A 26686-nucleotide genomic window follows, 5' to 3' on the forward strand; every position below is an offset into this window, starting at 1 on the left:
ATCATGATGAAGTAGTTGATACATGCGCTACTGTGTCAGTTTTCCCAATGGTATTTTTTCGCTAAATATCACTAGAAAACGACTTGGTCAAAACAGCCGGTTAACATAACTAACATAGAATTATAAACATTATTTCTTTTAATTCTCAAGTTTCATAGAGAACGCCGAACTGTTGTACTCTGACCATCTCTTCAGTATTATATTATTCTTGTTATTTGTTTTCCGGGGGAAGTAAAACGTAGTTGCACCCAATTCACGCATGGATGTCTTGTGATTCGGAGCTTTTTCTAAATCTCCAATGTTTACAATTCAAAGGATGTTTGTTTGGTAAACGTTACAATGTTAGTCAAATTAAATATGAACCAGTAGCCACCAATTTTAATAGAACTTTTTTTTTTCGTGAGTTCATTGTCATTTAATTATATGATTCTTTTGTTGTTTTTGCTGTGAACACAGTGGTAAGTTCACTTGAGTTGTCATATGTATATTAACTATATAAAAACGATACTGACTCGTAGTTTATTTTTTACAGAAACTACACTATTTCTGTTCAAATGATTGCAGCTAAATGATGAATGCACTGTGTAAAAAATATACATATCAATCATATGTATCAAACAAGATTGTTTCGCATTACAGCAGGTGTATTAGTGTTGCTATGACTGTACGTATTGTGCACATATAACACTGTTACTCTCAAGTCAAAATGGGATTTATACTGACTGGACAAAAATGGAGGGTGCTTTAGCTGTCGCGCGTCCCTGATGACAGATCCCCCGTGTGGAATGTGAAAGTGCACCCGGCGCGAATCACGGTGAGATAGCCCATCCCCTGCCATGCTTCACAGGCGCAGAGTATCATCTTGTAGCGCTGCAGTTCTGTTTGTCTCAGAAGGTTGCACGGTCCTTTTATGTTCTTGACCTTTCAACTAGAGTTGTGCGCTTTCACGTGGTGTTTTTTGTTTTTGTTTTTGCAAATATTGCCATGACGTTGAGGAACGAACCGATTGAACCTTCACTGCACCCTTATTGATCACATCGATCCATCGCTGTCACATGGCTTTAACATCTGACAATACCACACTGCAGACCAAACACTTTGAGATGTTGTCTACACAGTTACCCATTTTCCTCAGTGCATATCACTGATATGTTTTTTTTTTTTTAATTTTAGTTAATAGTTGAAGTTAAAACTAACTATGTCTTATCTGAGGCACCTCCACTCATCAGTTTCTCCTATGATGTACACAACATTTCCCCTTGTCCTTCCAGATCAGCTATGTCTCAAGAGAGTCTGCATGGGAAATGGACTGTCTCAAGCAGTGACGAGGAGGACCCTGCTCCTCTGAGTCTACAGCCTTTGAAAAAAGAGGAGCACCCTGACAAAGACAGAGCTACAAGTCATGGGAAACAGACAACATTGTTTAATGAGAAGCAGGTACCTGGACGCTCTCCAAAGACAGATAAAAACAGGTCTTACATGGAAAGTGGACATAATAAGCCAACGGTTTCTGCAAAGACTTATACTAACTTTTTAGGTTCCAGATCTGAGGAAAGAAAGAACGCACCTGCCAGTGAACAAAAACCTCTTTCATTTATGACTTCAAGAGATTCTGGAACGACCACGCCCGTTGTCAAAAGAAAGAAAGAGAGCGAAGACTCTGGCTGGTGTCTCTCCAGCAGTGATGAGGAGACAGAGTCTGAACATGCAGGTAAAAGAGCCACTCGGCGGCAGAGTCCAAGTCCCAAGAGAAGGAAATCCGAAGCAGAGAGGCGTTCCCCAAGCCCAGGGGACTCGCAGCAGCTGGATGAATCTTTCAGCTCCTGGGATTTGCTGGAAGGAGGGGAACCTTTCAGATTTTATCTGAATAAAGTCACTGGCATATCAAACAGGTACAATGCTGGGGCTCTCAATATTAAAGGTAAGAACCAATACAGACGTGTTGACTTGAATAGTGATTGTATAATTTTTGTGTTTTGCGGTCAATATATGTAGATATAGATAGATATATCATTGATAAAATAAAAAAAAATCCACAATAAATTTCAGCACATTCTGTCAATTACTTTTTCACTAGATCGACATTTTATTTCCCAAGCTGACAAGAAAACTGTTATAGATGGTAACAAAAGTGAATCATGTAGATGATTGACAGTCACATTGCCCAAGTACTTAGCGATGCAAACAATGACTGCATGTTACACATTTAGTAACTTGCCTCTTCGTTGTTTACCTGGAACAGTTAATGAAGATGCAGTACCAACTGCACTCAAGAGAACACCTACATTGGTAGAATGTAGATCTGAATCACGTTTGTAACAAATGGTGTTGTTTATTTGACAGACTATACATATTTACATACTTTTCAATTTGTTTTAAACAGACATTCTGTCGCCTTTCTTTGGGACACTCAAAGCATCTGTTCAGGTATGAAAGGTTAACAAATTATTTTTGTAAAAGCAGATGCTGGTAATGTTACAATAGTTCTGTGATCTTTATTATTGCTTATGGTTTGTTAATTGTACTTTGTTTTGTTTTAGTTTAATTACTGCTTTGATGTGAAATGGCTGGTAAAACAGTATCCACCTGAGTTCAGGTAAGTCTTCCGTTGTTACAGTATGTGTTCTGTTGTAAAGATTTAAAAACTAGGGCTTTGTTTCACAGATGCATTTAATGAAACATGTTTTTATTTGTGCTTACATCATTGGCTCAGGGAGTCCAAAAAGTTAATCGCATCCCAGTAAAAATTCTATTGCAGTATATCTTAAGACATGATGTTAATAAACAACAGCAAAGATTTGAAATTACTTCAGTTGAGTTTCAAATATATTCCAACTAAAAGTTTCTTTTTAAGGTCAAAACCTCTGTTGATTGTCCATGGGGAGAAACGGGAGTCAAAAGTTCGACTGCATAAGGAAGCTCATCCTTATGAACACGTGCGTCTCTGTCAGGTAAGACTGCTTTTATACCTGTGTCTGGTAGAGTTCACGTAAGAACATAGAACAAAAGGAAGTTCACAAACGAGAGGAGGCCATTCGGCCCATCTTGCTCGTTTGGTTGTTAGTAGCTTATTGATCCCAGAATCTCATCAAGCAGCTTCTTGAAGGATCCCAGGGTGTCAGCTTCAACAACATTACTGGGGAGTTGATTCCAGACCCTCACAATTCTCTGTGTAAAAAAGTGCCTCCTATTTTATGTTCTGAATGCCCCCTTATCTAATCTCCATTTGTGACCCCTGGTCCTTGTTTTTTTTTCAGGTCGAAAAAGTCCTTTGGGTCGACACTGTCAATAACTTTTAGAATTTTGAATGCTTGAATCAGGTTGCCATGTGGTCTTCTTTGTTCACGTAGTCATATTCCATTATTTTAGCCTGTCTGCATATGACATGCCTTTTAAACTCAGAATAACTGTGGTTGCTTTTCTTTGCACTCTTTCTACAGCAGCAATATCCTTTTTGTAGCGAGGTGACCAGAACTGAACACAATATTCTAGATGAGGTCTTACTAATGCATTGTACTGTTTCAACACTACTTCCCTTGATTTAAATTCAACACTTTTCACAATATATCCAAGCATCTTGTTGGCCTTTTTTATAGCTTCCCTACATTGTCTAGGTGAAGACATTTCTGAGTCAATATAAACTCCTAGGTCTTTTTTTCATAGATCTCGTCTTCAATTTCAGTATTGTCCATATGATATTTATAATGCACATTTTTATTGCCTGCATGCAGTACCTTACACTTTTCTCTATTAAATGTCATTTGCCATGTGTCTGCCCAGTTCTGAATCTTTTCTAGATAATTTTGAATGTCCTTTGCTGCTGCAACAATGTTTGCCACTCCTCCTATTTTTGTGTCATCTGCAAATCTAACAAGTTTGCTTACTATACAGGAATCTAAGTCATTAATGTAGATTAGGAATAGCAGAGGACCTAATACCGATCCCTGTGATGCACCACTGGTAGAACTAAACAATAAATTTAGTAAATAAATATATTAATGTATTATGTGATATGTTTAGTTTTTCTGTTGAACGAATTACTTTGAAGAGCTTTATCCTCATTTTAGTGCTTGTATACATTCTCTTTCTCCACCAGGGGGTGGTATTGAATCACCATCTATTTTACATGGTCTTTTCCAGTGTTGTAATCAACCACAGAGATAGGTATCATATGCCACTCTGCTTCACCTAGAACTTCTTAACCAACTGTTTCTTGTTTCGTTTTTACAGGCAAAGTTAGATATAGCATTTGGGACTCATCATACGTAAGTATTTTATCTTGATAATAATCTGTTTGGTCTAGTTCTAAAAACGACAAGATTCCCAACTAATTGTGCAAAAAAAGAGATTAATATTTTTTGTTCTTTAGTTTGTTCTTATTATTTCATTCAAAAAAGTAATAAAAGAGTGATTATCAGTTGGTAGTGAGTTCAGATTTCACTACCCTTATTTGCTTGTAGGGTCACAATACAATCTACACAATTGTATGATAAAGTATTTCAGTAATACCCCAGAGGATAATTTCACAACCTGCATATTAATGTTCTCTATAAACACTGTCAAACTTAACTGGATTCTCAGATTTTTCTAAAATCTAAAGATTAATTACAGAATTGAAGCACTGTTTCTTATGGCAATGTAGGAGGCAATAAAACATAAAACCGGTTGATTGATTTTTCGATAAGGTATAACACATTAATGTGTTTAACTCAGCAGTCAGTCAACATGATATACTGGTAGCCATTAAATGGAAATAAACCTGGGTATCCTTGCATAAATATTTATAAAGTTAATGTCAGCTCCTTCCTGCTGAGTTTTATTGCAACTTGCAGCAGTTGCAGGTCAAAGTAAAAGTGAACTATGACTGACTTAGGCCATAATGACCCTTCAGAATAAAAGCACACCTGTTGCTTATTAATTGTTTTTAATGCTAAGTTGTTCATTATTGTGTAGTAGTAACTTTATCAATACAGAAATGCTTACTCAGTTGATTATTAATTGAAGAGGTTCCTTTGCATTGCAGATACTTTTTTTCAAAGGCAATGCTCGTTAAAACCATGCCAGCAGACACAAAGTGCTCTGATGTGTTTGTAATGTGCAGCAATGACAGTAACATCAACAGAAAGTAATGAAGTGGAGTGGGGGGGGGGGGGGGGGGGGGGGGGGGTTTTTTTTTCTTCTTTACACTGCAAAGTACCATACAGTGTTATGCACAATCAGAATATTGGTGTACCAGTTACCAGCACAGGTCTGGACTCAGAAACACTGATTTAACAATCCATATAGCTTATTCTTGTGTTGGAAACCCCTATTGTTAGATTTGCAGTATAATTAAGAAATTAAATTTGTACAATGTATATACTGTACTTTCTATTGTGAGACTTGAAGCAGTCAGTTCTTTCATGTTTGAAACTTCTCTATTTCATTTATTTGGAAGAATATGCTTCTAATAGATTATGGAAACAGACTGCAAACACATTTACAGTTTGATGCTAAATGATATCATCTACATGCATACAGGAGGTTAGGACTAGATTGGTGAAGTGTGTTTTATCTTTTTAATTGATGAGGAAGATTGTAATTCACTTGTACACAGTTTAGGCATCAACATGTTGTTGGATTAAAATTGTTGTCAAAATACAATGAAGTGTTCAGTAGTTTGTCTCTAAATTGTTCTGTCATCTTGCAGGAAGATGATGTTGCTATTATATGAGGAAGGTTTTCGAGTTGTAATTCATACATCAAACCTCATCCACGATGACTGGTATCAGAAAACACAAGGGTGAGTAATTCCAGTAAATATGTTTCAATTATAAGTATAGTCTGTATTTTGTCACAGAAAGGTATGATTTGTTTTAGATTATAGAAATACTTGAATTATAACATGCTTGGTTGTAAAATGCTTAAACGATGATGTTAATAGAACAAGGTAAACTCTTTAATTTAACTATCAGACACCAGGGGGCATGTCATGAAGTTTCATTTGTAGGTCACGTTGGCAGTGGTGAATTGCAGAGTTCAACTAGACTGTACAATTTAGTGACTAGCAAATTTGGTTTGAAAATATGCCCAATGATAGATTAATCCCTGAATTTATTGGTAGTAATCCGAATACATGCTGTAAAAATGCAATGGTTTAATTATCTTATACCAGTAAACCACACTGGGAGGCTGTTGTAGCCATTCCTTGAAGAGTCTATGCCAAGCAATTTCAGGGATGGTTTTTCAGGGATGCTAACACAACCAACTCTCTATTCACAGAAATGTAAAAATAAAAAGCTGTTAAAGCATATATATATATATATATATATATATATATATATATATATATATATATATATATATATATATATATATATATATAAGATGTGTGTGTGTGTGTGTGTGTGTGTATATATATATATATATATATATATATATATATATATATATATATATATATATATATATTAAGGATGCACTTATACTTCATGAATTCCCCTCTGTATTCATGAAGGTAGGGTGCAGTGCATTTAAAAATTCAGATATTCACAGGCATTTCGAAAGGCACGATTAAACAAACATCAAAGCTGCTTTTCCTGGTTTCACTAAGTATGTACAGTATATCTATAAATAATGTAATCCTAATGCAGGTTCAGCAATCTCTGTGGTTTTTTTGACATGCTAGAGGAAGTACCCTTGCTGCCTAAATAATACAAGGCAAGGATGCAGAAGCATTAGGGGCCAGGAGAGGACAACTCTAGTGTCGGTGAAACTTGCATTTCCTAGTGATCTTTATTAAAACAACTCCAGGTTTGTAGATGGAGTTTATAACTGACAGAAGCTGGTCTATTTTGAAACCATGCCTCATAAAATCAGAAACTGTCCATCACGACTGTTGAACTAAAACAAGGTGTTTACTGTCACAGCTGTTCAGGATTGTTGGATGATTTTATACCGGTATGTGTTGCAGGGCTACGTCCAGTTGTTTAAAGATGTTAGCAGTTTTTTTGTATTGGAGAGAATGAATTCTGTTAGCTTACGGAATGAGCTGATTTGCATGTCTCCAGCGGGAAAGCAATCAATCAATCAATATTTATTTTATATAGCGCCTTTCATAGTGGACCACCATCACAGAGCGCTTTACAAGATAGTGAGGAACGATGCATAATACGTTAAATACAGTGAAATACAGGGCATAGTACATTAAGTACAACATTAAAAAACTATGCAAACACATTAAATATAGCCAGAATACATTAAATAAAAGGCTAGGATGTGAATTGTAAACATTGTGGATGCGTGTGTCAAGCAGAATCATACAGATAAGATGAAAAACCTGAAATAGCAATTTAGACAACAACTAGTAACAGATACCAAGTTTAGAGAGCATTAAAAGCAAGAGAAAACAAATGGGTTTTTTGAGTTGATTGGAAGCAAGCGACTGTGGGAGCTACATGCACTAGAACTGGGACAGAGTTCCAGAGAGTCGGGGCCATGAAGCTAAAAGAGCGCTCTCCCAGTGTTGCGTGCTTTTGCTTGGGTATAACCGGAAGCATTGGGTATAACCGGAAAGTCAAAGGACCTCAGCTTGCAGGCAGGGACATAGCGGGTCAGCAGGTTGGAGACCCGGAGTGGTATATATTAAACTGTTTTCTTTTGTTAGGATATGGCTGAGTCCACTATATCCCAAGTTACCAGAAGGAAGCTCTGACACAGCTGGGGAATCCTGTACAAACTTCAAACACGACCTGATTGAGTACCTTGCATCGTACCGCTCTCCTACCCTGAATGAGTGGATAAATCATATTAAGGAGTATGATTTATCTGAAACTAGGTAATAATCAGATCTCATATATAAATAATTATGTTATTAACACTCCCTATTGCAGAGGACTAGAGTGTGTCATCCCACTGTGCCTGGTTTCACAGACCCTGATTTACACTAATCTTACTACAGGGCCTATTTAAAGGAGTACTCTCTGGATTAGCATGTTATCCGTTTTTTACTGTTTCTGCACACATGGATATTTGGAATGTTTAAGTCACCAGTATGTTTTACTTTTGAGCATTTTCCGAATAAGCCCGAGCAAGGTGGAATTTCAGTAATGAGGGTCATATAAAAATGTCCGTTGCAAGGTGTGCGCAGATAATCTCTGAAGAATCTCTGAAAAAGAGAACATACTGCAGCACTACTTGCTCTCCAAATGATTGGTTGTTATTTTTTACACATATATCCAGTGTGTATGTTAAAGGATGTTTAACACATTGACTCATCGCTGTTTAACTTCTGTCAGGGTTTACCTTATTGGGTCAAGTCCAGGGCGATACCAAGGCGCTCAGAAAGAGAAGTGGGGACACCTCAAACTCAGGAAGGTATAACTGTTTAAAGGTCTGGTGTGGATATTATATAGTGATATGATCTATCAAATAAGTGGTTATAACAGATATTCACAATTTCTTTACTCTTCTTGGATTTACTGTTATTTGTAAACCATGTTTTAAATGCAACCTTTTATTAGAAAGGTCAAGCATGGTGATAGAACGGGTTGTGTTGCTGGTCCTGCCGACCCCTGCTGGAGAAATGAGGTAGTAGGACATAAGCTATATTATTACAGATCTTTACATACTAGAGCAGTGGTCCTCAAAGTGGTGCCCGCGGCAGGCCTGTACTAGAGGACTAAGTAGAATACATCTGCTACATAAGTGTGGGTTTGTTCACATTTAGATACTACCTTGGATGAGGTAAAAACTCTACTGCACTACAAGTGTAAGTGCAGGCTATAGAAAAGCTGAAGTTTAGAAGGTACCTCTCAGTAGCCTATTCAAATCTTCAGTCTTTTCAGCATCTGTCTTGGCTGTTGCGATAGTGCTGTAACATAGTCGCTTTCATGAGGGAACAATGAACATGTTAAATGATGATAAATAATGAACTAACTATAAAAAGTACTGTATTTTATGCTTTAAATGTTGGTTGTTTTTTGGGGGAAGAATTGAAGATGTATAATGTTTTACGTATGATGAAGTGATAATGGTAGGGAACCAGATTTATGAACTGAATAAACCTGATCTAGTTATGTATTTGTTTATGTTCCTAAAAGCTGTTAAGCGAACATGCATCATCAGATTCTGGTGAGGAGACCTGGCCTGTTATTGGTCAGTATTCCAGTATTGGATCACTGGGGGCAGATAAAACCAAGTGGTTAACTTCAGAATTTCAGCAGACTCTCACGACTCTTCAAAAAGGGGTTAAATTTCCACCCAACCACGAGATCCCACTTCACTTGGTGAGCAGTTGAACAGAGGATGTAATCTTAGAGGTGTTGATGAACTTTCTTTATGCAAATTCATAGTCTTCCTTCTGTGTGGCTTACTAATACTGTGAATATGAACAGCTTCTTTTTGTGTGAGAAACAAAATACATAAGCTATTTCAGAACTTAATAATTGAGCCTTGACACATGTGTCTGTCTTTTTGTTTTCATACTTATTTCAAGTAATTCTAGGAAGTGTCAAAACAGGCTAAATTAGTGTTCTTGTAGCTTCAGTCGGGTCATGGGCTGGGTGCTACATTTTTATTTACTTGAGAATAGTGATCATCCTATCTTGATGGATGTTGCTCATAAATACATTTTTAAAAAAGAGCCCTTTTGCCGATAGATTTTATGATAGCTGATTTTAAGATAGCTGTCAACTGTTTAAGGCTTTTGTTGTCATATACAATTCCATGTCCATTCAGACCTATTGCATCTGCACAGTTCAAATACTGTAGTGAAACATTAAAATGCTTTTATCCCTTCCGAATGAACTTTTAACCAGAGGCAAATTCTTATAAAATGATTAGCAATTCAACAAAAAAGAACCCAGTTACTCCCTTAGGTGGTGTTATCCTTCTGTGGATGAATTGTCCCAGCTACAGGAATATAGTGAAAGCACATACGAATATAACGCTTACACTTCGAACTGCCTTGAGAGGCCTTCATCTAATTGTAATGAAGCTTGATGGTGGCACAAGTTTTTAAAGGTATGGCTCACAAAAATGAGTTTTGTATACCTGCCTCCACTATAGAACAGGGTACTAACTCATTTGCTGTTGTATCTAAAAATAGGAGTGTTTTTTTTTCCTGATAATTAAATGTTAATATTTTTTTTTAACACATGAAAAAATAAATGAAGGCACACCTAGCCTTGCTACCTATCTAATCCAGCTTGCAATAAAACTATGTTATAGTTTTAGTATGGCTGAAACTGCTGTATGCTTTACGGCTCTTTCTGTCCCTGGATTAAATAATTGTTGTTTTTTTTTCTTTTTACATAGATATATCCAACGGTGGAGAATGTCAGAACAAGTTTGCAAGGTTATCCAGGTAACCTAATTAAATGTGCATTTGTGTTCATTATTTTTTAATGAAAAATGCCATGTAGTACATTGATTTTCCATATTTGCAATACAAGTTCAATTAAAAATGTATTTATAGCTATATGCTCAGACCAGATCAGTTGGGCCCATGGAAATGACTCACCCTTAGGTCAGTGACTTACATCAGTTCATTACTTTGTGTTGGGAAGCCCTTGAAACAAGCTTTAAAGTGAGACAAATGTTATTACCCGACACGCAGAGAGAAGGGCAGAGGTCCTTCACACACTTTCTCACCTTCAGTTGCACAGCACTTATTTGCATACCTGCCCGGCAGTATTTTCTCGTTCACTTCTGGTTTATGTTTCATCAACCAGAAACGGATGAAACGCCTCTGTAGAATTTGGTCCACTTGAGTTGCAATGACCCTGTATTATATATACTATAGTTTACATTTGGAATTGCAGGAGTTACAGAGATTTCTTCTGTCAGTTAAAATACTTGTGAAGAGAGTGTATATGGCTTTGAGAAAGAAAAAGCTTTTTGTTTTCAAATTTGACGTTGTTTCTGTCGCTCCACAGCTGGTGGCTCGTTACCGTACAGTATACAGACAGCACAGAAACAACTCTGGCTTCATTCATACTTCCAGTAAGTAAGATCTTTGATTTTTTGGGGGGACTGGGCCATTATACATTTAATATAGTTTAAAAAAACAAGACAAATGTATGCTATATTGTAACAGATTATTTGATGTTACTTTTTCTAGGGTAAAACAAAAAAAAAACTGTGGGATCAATAACTGGATTAAACAGCAGGTCCTTGATTGGCACAGTGGCACAGGCTGCTTGAGTTTGGCTTCATGTTCCTTAAATAAAATCACCGAAAAAAAGGTGTTTCATTGCATTTTGTATTACTCCTTTATTATTCCTTGCTAACTTATGGTTACCGAGTCTAGAAAGACTCCCAAAAGAAACCAGGCATGTATGAATTAACATGGTAGCATCAACACTGTTTAGCTTTATCATGAAATTATTAGATTTGTTTATTTAATAAGTGTCAGTTGTGTATATTCCACAATATTGTCATTATTGACAAAATATGAGAAAATGTGCTAACTAGTTATAACACATAACATTTTCAGCTACATTTCAAAGGACAATCCATTTGTCAAACTTTCTCTTATTCAATTTGGAACTGAAGTGTAATGTTGTTTTTTTGGTTTAGTGGGGACTGGAAAATGAAAATGCTGATAATTTCATAAAAGACACATTTCGTGATTTTCTCGCACTGAAGAAACTGTGTGTTTAGTATTCTTCTGTGTCATACTGGTGCCTCATTTCAGCAGATGTGCTTTATTAACAGGGTTGAAAATAACACATCTCTGCATAGAAGTCTTAAGGAGAACTGCCAGCCCAGAGTAGTTATATGTAGCTGTCAAAATGCAAAGCTTTTTATGCCTTGGTGCAACATCTCTTCAAAGCATTAATAATCTGTTACGCAGAGTCTCAGCTACATAGCTTGCCAGCAAAGCACTTCAGAAAAGGCAATACTGGCACTCATTATATTTATATTATGTTTTTTTTTTGTTTTGTTTTGTTTTTCAAATTTGTTTTTGGGATTTAACTGTTTTGAAACCATAATACATACAACTGTTGATATTGAAACTCTGGGAAAGTGTCTGAAGTAAAATTGTGCCACTGTGTATTACTGATATGGGGCATTCATCCCCTTCCACATCTTTAAATGCAAAATTACTCTGATACTGCTAAAGAATGTTCAGACCACAAGTTCCATCAGAATTAAATAAGCGCTTCTACAGATATGTACAAATGTCACTGTGACATACAGACAGACTGTCAGATGGCTTGTCTCCCCAGATTGGGATGCGCTGATTGGCTTTTGCTAAAGAAGGTCATTTCAGTACAATTGAAGGAGTAGTTCTGACAGTACACCTGCCTCCTCTACATCCCTATGGCCCTAAGGGATATTTATATTTTGTGATAGTTTCCATAGTGTTATCTTTAGAATTTGTGAGACACATTAAATCCTTGGTCTTGCATTTGCAAAGTGATCTTTTTTTTCCTGTTTCGGCAAAGAAAATTTATCTAAACTTAATTAGAAACCCTTTTGTTAACATGAAAAGAGAAAAGTACAGCACTTCAAATCTGCACAAGAACTCAGTAATTGTGTAAGTGTTGTCTGCAAGGCTGATTTAAATCACATCAGTGTCCGTGTCCATTACTGAATATGCATGTCATTGTTATTTTATATGCAGGCTTTGATTTCAGATGCAAATGCATCTGGTGTCTTAACCAGGATTAGTCATCCATAGAAACTGAACTGCTTAAACAAATGTGTTCTTTCTCACTGAGTAGAGGTTTGCAAGTACAATGAATAATAAGAACAATAATTGCCTGAGCATTTCTTTTTTAAATATATTTTTCCTTTATTACAAAAGTGAAGTGTCATATTTAATTTGGTACTGATTCTTTTTTTTTAACCATCAGTTTATGGCTCATCTTAAAGGCCTGCATTTCTATTTTGCTGTTGTTTGCAGTTTTATATATAACACAACTGTCTTATGATTTTTATTAAACTGTGTTATCATATGCTATTCTGTTGTCTTTGTGCTGGGTGATGTATGTAACCAATTCACCTTGCTGTATAACTCTAATGTTTTCTAGTAAATGGTCAGCTGATGTGACAGGAAGAACCCATGCCATGCCACATATAAAGACCTACACCAGGATCTCTCCACACTTTAAAGAACTCGCTTGGTTTATTGTGACTAGGTAAATATATTTTAATTGACTGGTGTTGATGGATTCTGATTTTCGTTTTTAAGACCTACATCACCAACTATGTGAGGTGCTTCGTGTTCTCCATGGTGACCTCCTGTGATGTTTTTTTTTTTTTTTTTTATCTTGGCGCACCCTGCCACCAAATGTGGTAATTTCAGCGTGTGTTTTAAAGGCAAAAACCCTGTCGCCAGCATTAAGCTTTTGAGCTTGCCCTGCTGATAATTTTTTTAATAAACAATTCTTGTTTCTTAAATTAGTTAATGTGTAAGTAACCAAGTGTTAGCAAACCCTAGTGGACTAATTTGTGGCAGCATTTGAGCCCTTTGAGTGTTGGGTTCCAGGGAATTACACATGATATTTAATTGACAGGTCATGTGACATCATAAGCCAAGAGAGTAGCTTCGGGTAAAGTTAATTTTCAGCATCACGGTGGGGTCATTCGCAAGACAACCCCAAGCCGATCACAAAAAGATTAGTAATAATAATCATGGAAATTAGATGCATTGCATTCACTAGAATCATGTGATTTGACAGCAGGGTATCAGGAAGAAAAAAGTGCCTGGCCACAGTGGTTGCTTAGAAACGAAAACTTGAGGTGTGGAAAATTCATTAACAAGATGACTATCTTGTCTCTGTCTGGGAGTAATAGGAAATTGTTTCAGAATATGCAGCAATCAAAAAGACTGTTCTGCTCCATTCTCAAGAGGACATTTGCAAAAAGAGAGATGTGGGCTTTGTTCTGTTTTGAATTGTATGTTTAACTGCTTTCTCTCTGGTTTTTTACTTTGATGGTGTTTTTTTGTATCATCTTTGACGTGTACTCAATGTATATAAAAGAACACATCAGCACATGCAAGAACACAGCAATCCTAAGCAAACTGCAAAAAAACACTTTTAATTCCTTCTTGTCATGAAATGTATGTGTGTATATAAAATAAGCAATAAAATGATCTAGGTCTGTGTTTAAGACATTGAGTCAGTATGCATTTAATAGAGTGTGTAGTTTGCGCACAAAGCTTAGGACAATATTATTTGCCTATTCCCTTGGACTTGTAATGTGTTACTCTCAAGCAACTTATCTTACATCAGAGGAAGCAGAAGTGTAGCTGTGCTCAACTGTCAGATGTACATTGCCTCACATTGTGGTTCAGTGTTGGTTTTACTTTGTGCTGTAAGAATCACTTGGGACTGCTCTGAACTACAGATTTTGGAAACAGCAATAAAAAAGCCCTTCTTTTGCTACAATCTAACACTGACACTTGAATTTTACTGTTTGAGACACTGCTGTGTTTTTGATGTTCCACACTACTGTCTTGCAAAAATCAATGAAAACCAAACAGGTACAGTAGTGCTCGTCAGAATCTGTCTGATTACACTATGTAACACAATTTTTGTTCCTGGGTAGTAAGTGTTATTTCCTAATTGCTTATGCCTCAAAAGTATAGAAAATGGCTATTATTCCCCACAAACTTTGCTTTTGTGACCAGGACAGTGATATTTTGAAATTTACCTATTTCCAATGAGAAAACGGGTGAATTTATGTCTTTTCGTTCACATAAAGTCAGAAAAAAACAACATATGGATCCAAATTAACATGTATTTATACTAAAGTAATACAAAAATGACTACAGAAGATTTAGAAGTGAGTAGTTTTTCGAGATTTACGATTATACTGTAAATCACTTTCACGAATCAGCCCCCAAATGTAGTCTCCCATCATGTTCTCGTTATACTGTCCTTGGTAGCGGCGTTCAAAGTCCAATATATCCTGGTGGAAGCGCTTGCCTTGCTCCTCCGAGTACGCTCCCATGTTCTCCTTGAATTTATCAAGATGAGCATCAAGAATATGGACTTTGAGGGACATCCTACAGCCCATTGTGCCGTAGTTCTTCACCAGAGTCTCAACCAGCTCCACCTAGTTTTCGGCCTTGTGATTGCCCAGGAAGCCCCGAACCACTGCGACAAAGCTGTTCCAAGCCGCTTTCTCCTCACTGTTGAGCTTCTTGGGGAATTTGTTGCACTCCAGGATCTTCTTTATCTGTGGTCCGACGAAGACACCGGCTTTGACCTTTGCCTCAGACAGCTTAGGGAAGAAGTCTTGAAGGTACTTGAAGGCTGCCGACTCCTTATCTAGAGCTCTGACAAATTGTTTCATAAGGCCCAATTTGATGTGCAGTGGTGGCATCAGCACCTCCACCAGTGGCTCCCACTTGATGTTGTTCTTCCCACAGAGAACTCGGTCCGCTGTGGCCAGTTCCGCCTGTGGTAGTGCGCCTTGGTGTCCCTGCTGTCCCAAAGGCAAAGACAGCAGGGAAACTTGGTAAAACCACCTTGGAGACCCATCAGGAATGCCACCATTTTGAAGTCTCTTATGACCTCCCAGCCGTACTCATCATACTTCAAGGCGTCCAGCAAGGTCTTGATGCTGTTGTAATCCTCTTTGAGGTGCACCGAGTGAGCCAGGGGAAGAGACGGGTACTTGTTACCATTATGGAGCAGCACGGCTTTGAGGCTCCTGGATGAGCTGTCAATGAAGAGGCGCCACTCATTCTGGTTACAGGCGATTCCAATTGCCCTGAACAGAGTGGTCACATTGTGGCAGAAGCAGAGCCCATCTTGACGGGTGAAGAAGCTGGAAAAACAAGTTTCATCCAACAAGTTCCACTGCTTGAGCCTAGACATCAAAAGCTCGGCATTGGACTTGGTAAGACCAAGATCTCTAATCAAGTCATTGAGGTCTTTTTGGTTGGGGTAGTATGGGTTTCTCTCCTCAGCTCCACCTCTGAAATTGTCATCTGGATCTACAATGTCTTCCTCGCTCTCTGACTTGCTGCTCTCTTCTAAAGACGGCTGCTCTCTCTCCGGAGGAGTGGGTATGGGGAGCTCATGGCAGTGTGGCACCGGGGCGATGGATGAAGGAAGGTCCGGATACGTGATAGCAGGTGCATTCTTGCCAGTCCGACGTTTGGAAGGGTCCACCATGCAGAAGTAGAAGTTGCTTGAGTGGTCAGTGGGTTCCCGCCAAATTCTTGGGATAGCGAACTTCATGTCTCTCTTTTCCCCTCTGTACCATCCTACAAAAATATGAAATATTATTTCACCCATGACTAAGGTGTAAGAGATTCTTGCAACATTTTTCATATATGATATATTTTTTCAGTAACATTGAAAATTGTAAAACATTTTAGAATTAAAAACTTTTACAATTTTAAAAATTTGAACAAATTTTATAATATAAAATTCCGAGCAACAATTGTCCATCTTACCTTCCAGAGTTTTTTTGCAGTGCTCGCAGGTGAAATGAGGTGCCCAGGGTTTGTCTTGATCCCCGACAGGCATGCCGAAATATGTCTTGTAGGCCTCACACATCTTAGCAGATGCTTCCACGGAGTACTTTTTCGCTCTTGTCTAGATAAATTGGCCGCAGACATAGCAAAATGCGTCTGCCGGATGCTTGCAGCCTCTTGATGCCATCTCAGAAAAATGCAGATATGTATCCACTTAGGCAGCCTGAACTAAACTGAACTGGTGGGCTTAAGGCCCCTGTATTTATACTACTATTTATATTACTGGAAAGTTCTAGAAAGTTCTAGAAGTTACTTCAAGTTTACTCAGCACTGAATCTATCTGGAATGTTCTGGAAAATAGGTAAATTTCAAAATATCACTGTCCTGGTCACAAAAGCAAAGTTTGTGGGGAATAATAGCCATTTTCTATACTTTTGAGGCATAATTAGGAAATAACACTTACTACCCAGGAACCAAAAAAAAATAAAAAATTGTTACATGGTGTTACCATTCATTGCTAGGCATCAGAAAAAGTTCTCTGGGTCCTCGTAGGAATCAAAGCAACAGGCCACCACGCTTTGCATTGCTATAATTGTGCCTGCCATTGAGGCTGCTGTCTTTTCTAATGAGGCAATCTTGTGCATCTCAGGGGAAGGCAGAATTTGGATGTAGTGTTTAAAGTTCTAGGGATTTGATAAATTCGCACCAGAATATTTTCCTTGAGGCTGACAGTCTGATATACTAGTTTTAATATATTGCATGCTTGAATTGATACTTTAAACTGAATTATAATTAAATGGGTGTTTCACTTTTGAAAAATACAGGTCTGAAGGTCAGTAGTGTGGAGGCAGTATTCTTGGTACTGGTGTAATAATAAGAAGTGGGTGGACAGATTCTTATTTAATGCATTAGAAACCAAGCAATTATTTTTACAGCAGTTCTTAAACGACCTCTTCACTTGCATATTAAATAATGATATCAGCTGTGTTTGTTCTGTGCTTGGTTAGAGCATGCTAATGAGGTGGGGGTACAGCATGTTTCCAAACAGATCATCTCAGATCAAGCATGGTTTACTTTTTGGTGAATAAACATGAGGTTTTTCAAAAGTTGTAAGAGTCCTAAGATTGTCGATTTCTTATCTCTTTACAGACTTTGGAATTATGGTCTGGCATAATTAATCTGCACATCTCTGCTATTCTGTATAGAGCTGGACCAACAATGATATTCATTTCAGTTATAATGCAGGGCAACAGTAGTGTTCAGAATTGAATAGGGGAAAGAAATGCACTGTCAACATGACAATGACTTTGGTCGGGTAAAGGTGGTGTAGCAAAAATAAACGAATTCCCAACTATGATAATTGTAATACATTTTGGGGGTACAAAGATGACTTTTTCTCTCCTTGGTAGGTACCCATGATAGATGCTACTTAACATTTGCCTGCCAATACTAAAACCTAGGTATCAACTCTTATTTTTCAGTGCAAATCTGTCGAAGGCTGCCTGGGGTTCTATGGAGAAAAACAACACCCAGCTAATGATTCGTTCATATGAACTGGGTGTTCTCTTCCTGCCTTCTGCATTTGTAAGTATCTTCTGTAGCAGCAGGAGATCTGCAGTGAGTGTTACAGACCACAGATTTATTGCTGATGCACTTTCCTTGTTCAGGTTTTGTTTTATACTTGCCTGTTTACCACAGGCAGTAGGCTTGGTGGTACCTTGGTGCAAGTCTGTTGTAGATACTTGTTTCTTTCTTGATTCAGATAGAACAATACATTTCACTTTGTAGAAGTGGGAAGATCCACTGCAGTTGTTGCAAATTACGCCACACCTTGCTGTCACTGTGTAATTAGGCCTCTTTATCAGAGTGGGTTTCAGAACCATTTGAAAAGTTGCTAAGCAACCACTTCATTCTCCTGTTAACCCATTTGAATGAAAGGGAGAGCCAACTCCAAAAAGGGATTACAGAAATGTATGGGAAGTTTAAAATGATTTATGGATGAACAGAAGGGGGTATTGTTACATATGTAAGGTTGTGGAAGTAAAGCAAAAGCATTGGCTATGCTAGAATATGATTTTAATTTAGGTGCATTTATCGTATAAAAAAATACCCCACCCTGCCCCCACATGTTCCAAATCTTGGGAATCTATGCCTTAGTAATGTGAGCATCCTAGTTTGAAGACATACATTTAGTGCCTGCTACTGCTGGTGCAGGGCTAGGAAATTATTACATACAATATGCATTGTTTCATTTGGGGGGGGCTCCTCGATAATGCTCTGAAGATGCCATGGCTGAGACACACACTTACTCATATTCTGATGAAAATTAGTGGCAAGGTAAACTGGAGAAATCAACCACAATACAGTGCTCCCCATTATAATGCTGTAGTTGGGAGCCATAGTTAAGAGACTGTGCTATTTGTGTTCCACCTTGTAATGAGAATACTAGTGTTAGTGTAATGGCATTATGGGAGAAATGGGAGCCATGACCGTACTGCCTTATAACCTCCTTATAAAAGGGGGAGCACTGTATTGTCCTTTAATATGAAACATTTCCATCTTTCCATGAACTTGTCAGACTTTAGAAAATATAACGCATTGTAAAAACTAAAATGATAGGCGCTTTTAATTTCAACAAATTCTGATATTAAGTAACTATGTAGCCAATCCACTGTGCACTCCATATTCGTCGGTCTAGTTCTCTATCAACAGTACCACAAGCTTAGGCTATTCTATATTTTTGTGTTGCAGCATGCATTTAATACCGTTTGGTGTTTCTTTTTCAATTAAACAATGTTTTATAATTTGCATTTAAAGCAATTGAATAAAGTAATATCTAATGTCTGAACATTACATGACATAACAGGAGATTGTGATGCAATCGTAGCAAAATATTTGCTCTCTCAGAGGCATTACAACTCCTTGCAAAGACCTTTTAACTTTTTAAGCAGCTGATGTATTAAATGTTATTAAGAGTTCTTTTAGCAGCTACAAATGCAATTTTGAGGTGCATCCATCAGCGTGTATCAATGAAAATGGTTATGATATGAAATCAGACTTTAAAAAGCAGTCTCAGTCTATACTGTAAGTGCCTTGTTGGGTTTGAGATGTGTTCTCCCGACCACATTGCAAGCCTTCGAGGAAAATGTAATACTTACGAGGGCATTCAAAGAAGTATTTGACAACAAATTGCTTGAATGTCAACTTTTTTTCATGCAGAGTTTTGGACGAACTCTCCAGTACAACTTTTTATAAACCTTATTAATTTGCAGATATATATATGTTAAATGTTATCATTTGTAGTATTATATAGTGTCTTGAAAAGTTTTGGACAGCTACCAGCCATACACATTAAGTATTTTGTGGATAGCACTGGAAAACCAAAGGGTAATCCCTTTATGATTGCAGAATGTCTAGAGTGGAATTTCCACATTGTTATTTGGGATGACCAGTTAGCTCAATGTTCTCTGTGTTGTATCCCACAATTACAATGGCCTTCAACTATCACACCGCATTTGAAGTCAGACAGCTCTCTCTTCGAGACGTGGCATCAAACTGCCTTTTATAACTGCCATCGGTAATCTGCAGATCAGCACCGCCTGATGTGGTTCAGTGCATTATGTGCTCCTCATCTGGGGTGGCCCAGCACTTTTTCCTTGACACTTTATATAAGGTCTTAGAATCTGAGTGAAGTGAGCAACCTCGTTGGATATGAACATTGTAATTTCTTTATAAGTTTCCCTAAAGTTTCCTGAAAGGCTCTTTGACCTTCATTTTCGTATGTCATTTTCTTTCCAAAGCAAAATTGTATTTTGGCAGTTACTGATTTGTATATGAGTTATGTTATGAGTATTTTACAACTATGTTGCATGTAACCAAACAAGAATAATCCTTGTCACAGCAGAGGGAATGGACCACAGCACCTCATTATTTATTTATAAAGAATGCTAGATGGTTATTAAAAATGATAAACAGTCTCCCACACTTAGAAAACAATGCAGAACCTTTTTTTCTGCATGAGACAGTACAGTCCTTTGGTAGAATAAAAGTCAGTTGCTTTCTATATATCAGATTTTTAAAAAAAGACTGTTCATCAGAGAAACTCCACAGCATAACTGTGTGCAGTGGGTGTTTGAGAAAACACTCTAAGATCATTTTTTGATGTAGTTTTCCTTTTATCATGCACTCTGTTGTAAAATGTGTATTCAGTTGGTCAGTATTGTCTTGTATATAAAGTACACTTTTATATGCAGGGTGAGTCATACAGTCAAGGGAGCATAGGTTCGCATCCTGGCAGTGCCAAGTAGTTGGACGTCACTGGGGTCTGGATGGAGTCTCACATTGGCTCTGGCTCGATACAAATTTGTATAGATTCCATTCCATACATCTTATTTACTTGTTTATTTTCAGGTATGACAGATTTGTATTTAATGATTTGTACATGATCTTCATATTGGCCATGTGATTATACATTTAAAGGAACTGCAGTTAAATATTTTTACTTACCCAAATTGTGTCACTCAAAAATACAGTATACTATCAGATCTGTAGTCAGACTCTCCAGATTGGCTCCTTAACTGTTTGTGCAGTAAGCAGTAAGTTGATAAAATACATCTTGCTTTATGTTCCTTTTTTTATTGTACAGTCTATCTGATATTCCCAAGCTGGTTGGTGCTCTGAAAGCAAGTTGTTCTAGATAAGAGTATAAATGAGGAAACAAAAATGTGTCTCAAAACAACATTTGGCCATATCTGGTTAAATCCAACACAAGTTGGTTCAAAGTAATTTCCTCTCTATACGCCCTCATCTTGGTTCTTATTGGAAGCGTATTTACGCTGAGAACTACAATCATAACTTCTTCTTTTCTAGCAGTCTCTAGGCCAGACCTGATGGGCTAATCATGTCTGGCCCAGAGATGTGCAAGATCATGAGGCAAGTTTGGTGAGGCATTGTGGGAAAACATCTGCTGTGATCTATGGAGAGCAAGAGGCTCACAAAAACATTCTTTTTTCTTCATGAAAATCTGAGTGTTTGTAGAATTTTATAATGAGCTGGGTGAAAAAGGAATGAGATAATGATACGGTATACTAGTTGGACAAAAAATGTGAGTCACCTCCATGCCAATAGGATTTAGGGCCATCATGGGCAACCAGAATGACTACATTATCGTGCAGGTATGCAAGATATTTAAATGGCACATTCTCTTAGATGTGGAGGCTCCTTCCAAATGCACTGTATTGCGCAAGGGTCTGTGAATATGTCTGTTTGTCCTGCAAATAAACTAAACCTATACAGTGAATTAACCAGAGATAGACTTCAGTTACCCTGCAACCACTTAAAAGCCTAAGGAAATACTGACTGGAATGTGCCTTTTGAAGAAGTAGAGACATTTTTTTGTCTCTAAAATTAAAGATGATACACTATTTCAAAAAATACTAAATAGCACACACCCTACTTCTTTATATATTTTTTTTACTAGGTGTAAGCTAGGCATTGCATTTACAACATTTTTATTGCATTTTAACATTTATTTTTTCCCAAAAGGATCTCTTTCTATTAAAATGCAACCCCTCAAATGATTAAAACCATGTTTTTTTTTTTTTTCCACAGAATATGAAAACCTTCACAGTTCAGAAAAATCAATTTTCAGGCAGCAAGAACTCAGCCATGTCTTTTCCTGTTCCGTTTGATGTGCCCCCTGAGCGCTATAGTGGCAAAGGTAATCCTCATAATTTCAGCATGTGTGTTTCTGAAAGCCAGGGAGTGATCTGATCATGAAATTATGGGGAAGGAGAAAGGACTTACAAAATCATAGTAGTCACGAAATTTCTGAAAGGGCTTTTGTTGAACGACCACTCGCTACCTTAGCCACAGTAACGTGAAGTAGAGACTAAAAATAGTTTCCTTGCTAATCCACACCTTGATGTTTTTTTAGATGTGAACACTGCCACATGTATTTCATTTGTATAGCCACGTTTAAGCAAGGCCTTGCGGTAGTTCTGCTGTGACACCCCACCTCCTATTCAAAAAATATTTTACAGTTTTGCCTCAATGTTATAATGCAAATTGTTTGAAAATCAAGATGTGCTGCTCCAAGAATGCAAAACCCCACTCAAAGAATGACATCACAATTGCACTTCAAAGCCTGTTTGCATTGATAGTCATTTAGGACTCAGTATAAATCACATTTATATTTGTTGCATTCCATTTCCTTATAGGAGAGTTATAATAAACTTGTTTCTTTCAGCAATTTTGTAAATGTCACGTTTTTTTTTCTTAAATTACCATGTGAACATTAGAGAACCGTATCCTAGGTATTTTCTGGGAATGAGTGGGACTGGTATTCATTTCTGAAGTTTTACGTGAAAACGTTGTGCACTGTGCTTCCTTGGACATCCGAGTTCTCAACACCTCTTGAGGGAATGTGATTGGAATCAATTCAATCTGATAGCCTTTGAAAGCCACTGTACATAAAATGGGTTCTGGAGTAGAAGTACACTACATCACCTTGATTGACACTGACTTAGGAGACTCAAGAGGAGAAATTAACCCTTTCCCTCTTGGATACTTTTATCACATGATATCAGTGGATTGGAACCTTCCAGTATTTATTTTTGTTTTGTTTTGGGTTTTTTGTTCTTGATTAAAGTAATAACATCTTGATTCGCAGGTCATCAAGGTAGCCTGCATTTGCTTTGCTGCTGTCAGGCAAACCTATGAAATCTGTTTTGTGATTTAATGTAAGAATGCATTAGATAGATTGAATCCTGAATTTCAGTGCTACACACTGGCAACACCAACTACATGCATATATATTGTTTTGCATGCATTGTTGTGTATTTTAATAATTTAAGGAAATTTTGGAAATTGAAAGAAAGAAACTGCATGCAATGCACAAAGTGTATTCTCCAGCTTGCTGGCTCATTACAGACAGTGTTTTATGGGCTCAAACCACCAGTTTAGGCATATCTTTTGCTTGTGCACCATTGTGCTGCCCTTGTGCTGCCCTTACTGTGCATGTTCTCTGGTGTTAGACAGGTGAGCTCTTTGAATGTCAATGTAGAGAAAGACATCAAACTATTAAGTAGATAAGAAACCATTTCTTGTTACTATGGCAGCACCTAAGTGTTTTTTTTGTTTTTTGTTTTTTGTTTTTTTTGCGGTTTTGTAACTCGGCTGTAGAGCATTCTGGTAATTGAAAAAAGGTACTTTGGAATCAATAAAATTATTCTTCAGGATACAAGATTGGAGGTTTGTAATTCATTTTTGGAGAAATAGAAGAGTGGAAATTGTACATCAAAGTTTGAAATACTGACTTTATTTAATATATTTACTGGCTTGATTTAGGGTAACAAAAACAATCAAAGGCTTTTGCATTCATTTGCTATATTTCTTGAGATACAGTGGAGCCAATGAGCACATCAGGGCAGCTCTACTGTATGATAGCAACAGTCATCAGAGACTATTTAAATCCACTCATCCTTTGAAACATTAATTCAAGTCTTTTTGTATGACTTAGTTATAGTTTTTTACAATAAAAAAAACTACATTTAACAACAATACTTCCAAATGACTTGCATGAGTGCATTTGACTTATATTCACATTTCTTGCTTTGTCATTAGCTTAACAGTGTTAGAAGCAAAACTACTGAAGCAGGCTTCCTGCGGTCCCATTAGATTTGTTGTGAAAAAATATTTCTGCATTACTGGGACTGGGATTTCTTGAAATGACACAGACAACAATAAATAAAGTGTTCTCATGGTAGTCAGATAAATATAAAGCAGTTCATATTTTTCTGTTACAAAATGTCTCTTTAAAATTACATGTTTAACATACTTTATTTTAAACCTTACCTTGCCTATCTACCTAAGTAGTTGCCATTGGATTTTTGTTGCAGTCGATATGTTCAGTGAAAGATGTAACCAATTTACGCCCCACCATCTCCAGGCAGTAAAAATTGTATTGAAATATAGCAATTTCTTAAAGGAAATGGTTGATTATGTTAGTCCAGTGCCAGGACAGTTAATAAGAGTAATTGTCTTCATTATTGTAGTGAATTGTCTTAAGGACACATATTGTGTTATAAGATTTATTGCAAGAATATTTTGTAAGTAGAGTCATTTTCACCTTCACAGTTAGAAGGTATATTTTGGATGTTTTGACATTGCAGAGACGAGATAATGAAGTTTTTTTGTTTGTTTGTTTTGTTTTTACTAGGTAAATATGCCATTGTACATCTAGGCTTATAACCCCACACTGGTTTTGAAACATGTAGGACATTTTGGAAAAGATTAGTCTGAATATTTAGAGCATTTTGGAAGAAAACCAGTCTGAATTGGAACTCTCAATCCCTAGTGCTAAAAAGTCTAGTTCTTAGCATCCTAAAAAATTAGTAGACTCACTGCCTCTGTTTATATCAAAACACAACTCACAAACAGCATTTGAGATACAGTCTGCATATTTTCAGTGATATGTAAAATCCTTGGGGAAAAATGTAACAGCACCCTTTACTTTGACCTTTGACCTTATATGGCTGCCATATTGTGGCCATCTGACATTTTGGCGTCCAAGACCAAATGCATTGGCTTGACATTGATTACACAGATGTATACAGGACTCTCTAGGCCAGTTTAAGGATCATCCAATAAAAAGGAACTATTTTGTGGCACTAATTTTACACAGTGTAATGAATAGAAAAGCCTGAACAACAGAAACAAAGAGAAACAGTCCTCCACTTTCTATCATGGAATTGTGAATCATTCTTTTACTGAGAGGTTTGCTTGGAAGCATCCTCTGATTGCTTTGTGCCTCTTTTTTTTTTTTAACTATTCAGCAGATTGCTTCTCTGTTTTAATACCGTTTTGCATTACCAGATACCATGGGCACTGGGTTTATGTTCTGAAAGAGTAGTAATAAGAGTTTAAAGCTCCTTGAATGTTGTTCGCTTTTTGGTGCAGGCGATTGGGAGTTGGCAGCTGCACGGTTCTGAGTTTTCGATGTTACATTTTACAGGTTCCTTGACTTCCAGGGGTTAGTGTGACCCTTGCCTGTGTTTCAGTGATTTTACCTTCAACAAAATTAGAGTAAATTAGAAATGTCAACCTGCATGTCAAATACACCTAAAGTTAGTTTCTGGGTACATTATATAAATATATTGTATGGCTTGTATTTTTTTTTTTTTTTAAAACAACGTATTAATTTAAATGTTAATGTTACCTTTAATGAGGATAGATCTCTGTGTTTGTATATAATGCACAAAATCTGTGCACCCCAGAGCCAACAATTAAAGAAAGTGTTTGCTCGTACCGTGTCTTTTCTGTATGTGCAGTACTTACCTTGTGTTTATTTCATATCCTGCTCTTCAGGTCCACATCCTCAGACTGGTCAATTAAAGACTATCAGTTGTATTTTTGTTTCCATACTTGTCATATTAATTTCTCTGTCGGATTTTTACTTTGTTTGTGGATGAGAGAACACACAAAATCTACTGAAAGAAATACTTCAAACAGCATAGAATATGACATTCTTCTGCAGGATAAAAAAAAAAACACGTTCCAGTCAATTTCACTGAATCATTTATTTTAGTCCTTTCAGTGTTAGTAACATTTTTAAACCTGATATTCCTCACAGTGCAGATCACAAATAAATTGAGAATACTAACATTCATTTAATTTGAGTCAAGTATAGAAAGCTTCAGCAAGTAATATCTTTGGACTTGGTTTAGCAATACTATGCATGGTCAAACTCTGGAATGTATGATGTTTAATATGTTTAAAATTGTATTAAGCCTGAATTGTCTGTCCTTAGATAAACCCTGGATTTGGAACATCCCATACACCTACGGTCCAGATACACATGGGAACATCTGGGTTCCTTCATAAATCACTTGCTTCACATGCAACACCACTTGTGCTTTGCATCCAACGCTCTCTGAACCAACGAGAAATGGAAGACTGGGTTGAGGAGTACCGAACCGTTCATTCAAGTGATTTGCGTTACTGGTGCTGTAAAAAGAAATAAATCAATAAATACATTAATACAATGAATGAATCATTGTCACAGCGTTGTATATTAAGTATATAGGTTATACTGTAATTATACAATTACTATACAGCACATCCTATTTCAGTATTGGTTGTTGTTTTTTAATAATGTGCAAAAAAAAAAAAAAAAAAACATACGTTGTTATTTTGTATAATTGTCATTTGGCATGCCTTTTCTAATTTTCTTGTGGTTTGTAAATAATGTATTTCATTGAGATC

The 26686-nt window shown here is 37.0% G+C and overlaps 1 protein-coding gene across 1 annotated transcript; it reads left to right on the forward strand.

The window, feature by feature from the left end:
* The first annotated feature begins 62 nt into the window (after positions 1-62).
* Positions 63-26686, forward strand: LOC121324825 (tyrosyl-DNA phosphodiesterase 1-like). The gene is made up of 16 exons (XM_041267033.1): positions 63-458; positions 1272-1921; positions 2384-2427; positions 2541-2596; positions 2855-2951; positions 4231-4265; positions 5690-5782; positions 7646-7816; positions 8277-8355; positions 9081-9266; positions 10297-10345; positions 10917-10983; positions 13020-13127; positions 17905-18007; positions 22034-22142; positions 26232-26686. The coding sequence occupies exons 2-16, from the start codon at positions 1279-1281 to the stop codon at positions 26303-26305; spliced, it is 1914 nt and encodes a 637-aa protein (XP_041122967.1). The 5' UTR covers positions 63-458; positions 1272-1278; the 3' UTR covers positions 26306-26686.

The sequence above is a fragment of the Polyodon spathula genome, chromosome 12, assembly GCF_017654505.1.
Source record: "Polyodon spathula isolate WHYD16114869_AA chromosome 12, ASM1765450v1, whole genome shotgun sequence".
Lineage (NCBI taxonomy): Eukaryota > Metazoa > Chordata > Actinopteri > Acipenseriformes > Polyodontidae > Polyodon > Polyodon spathula.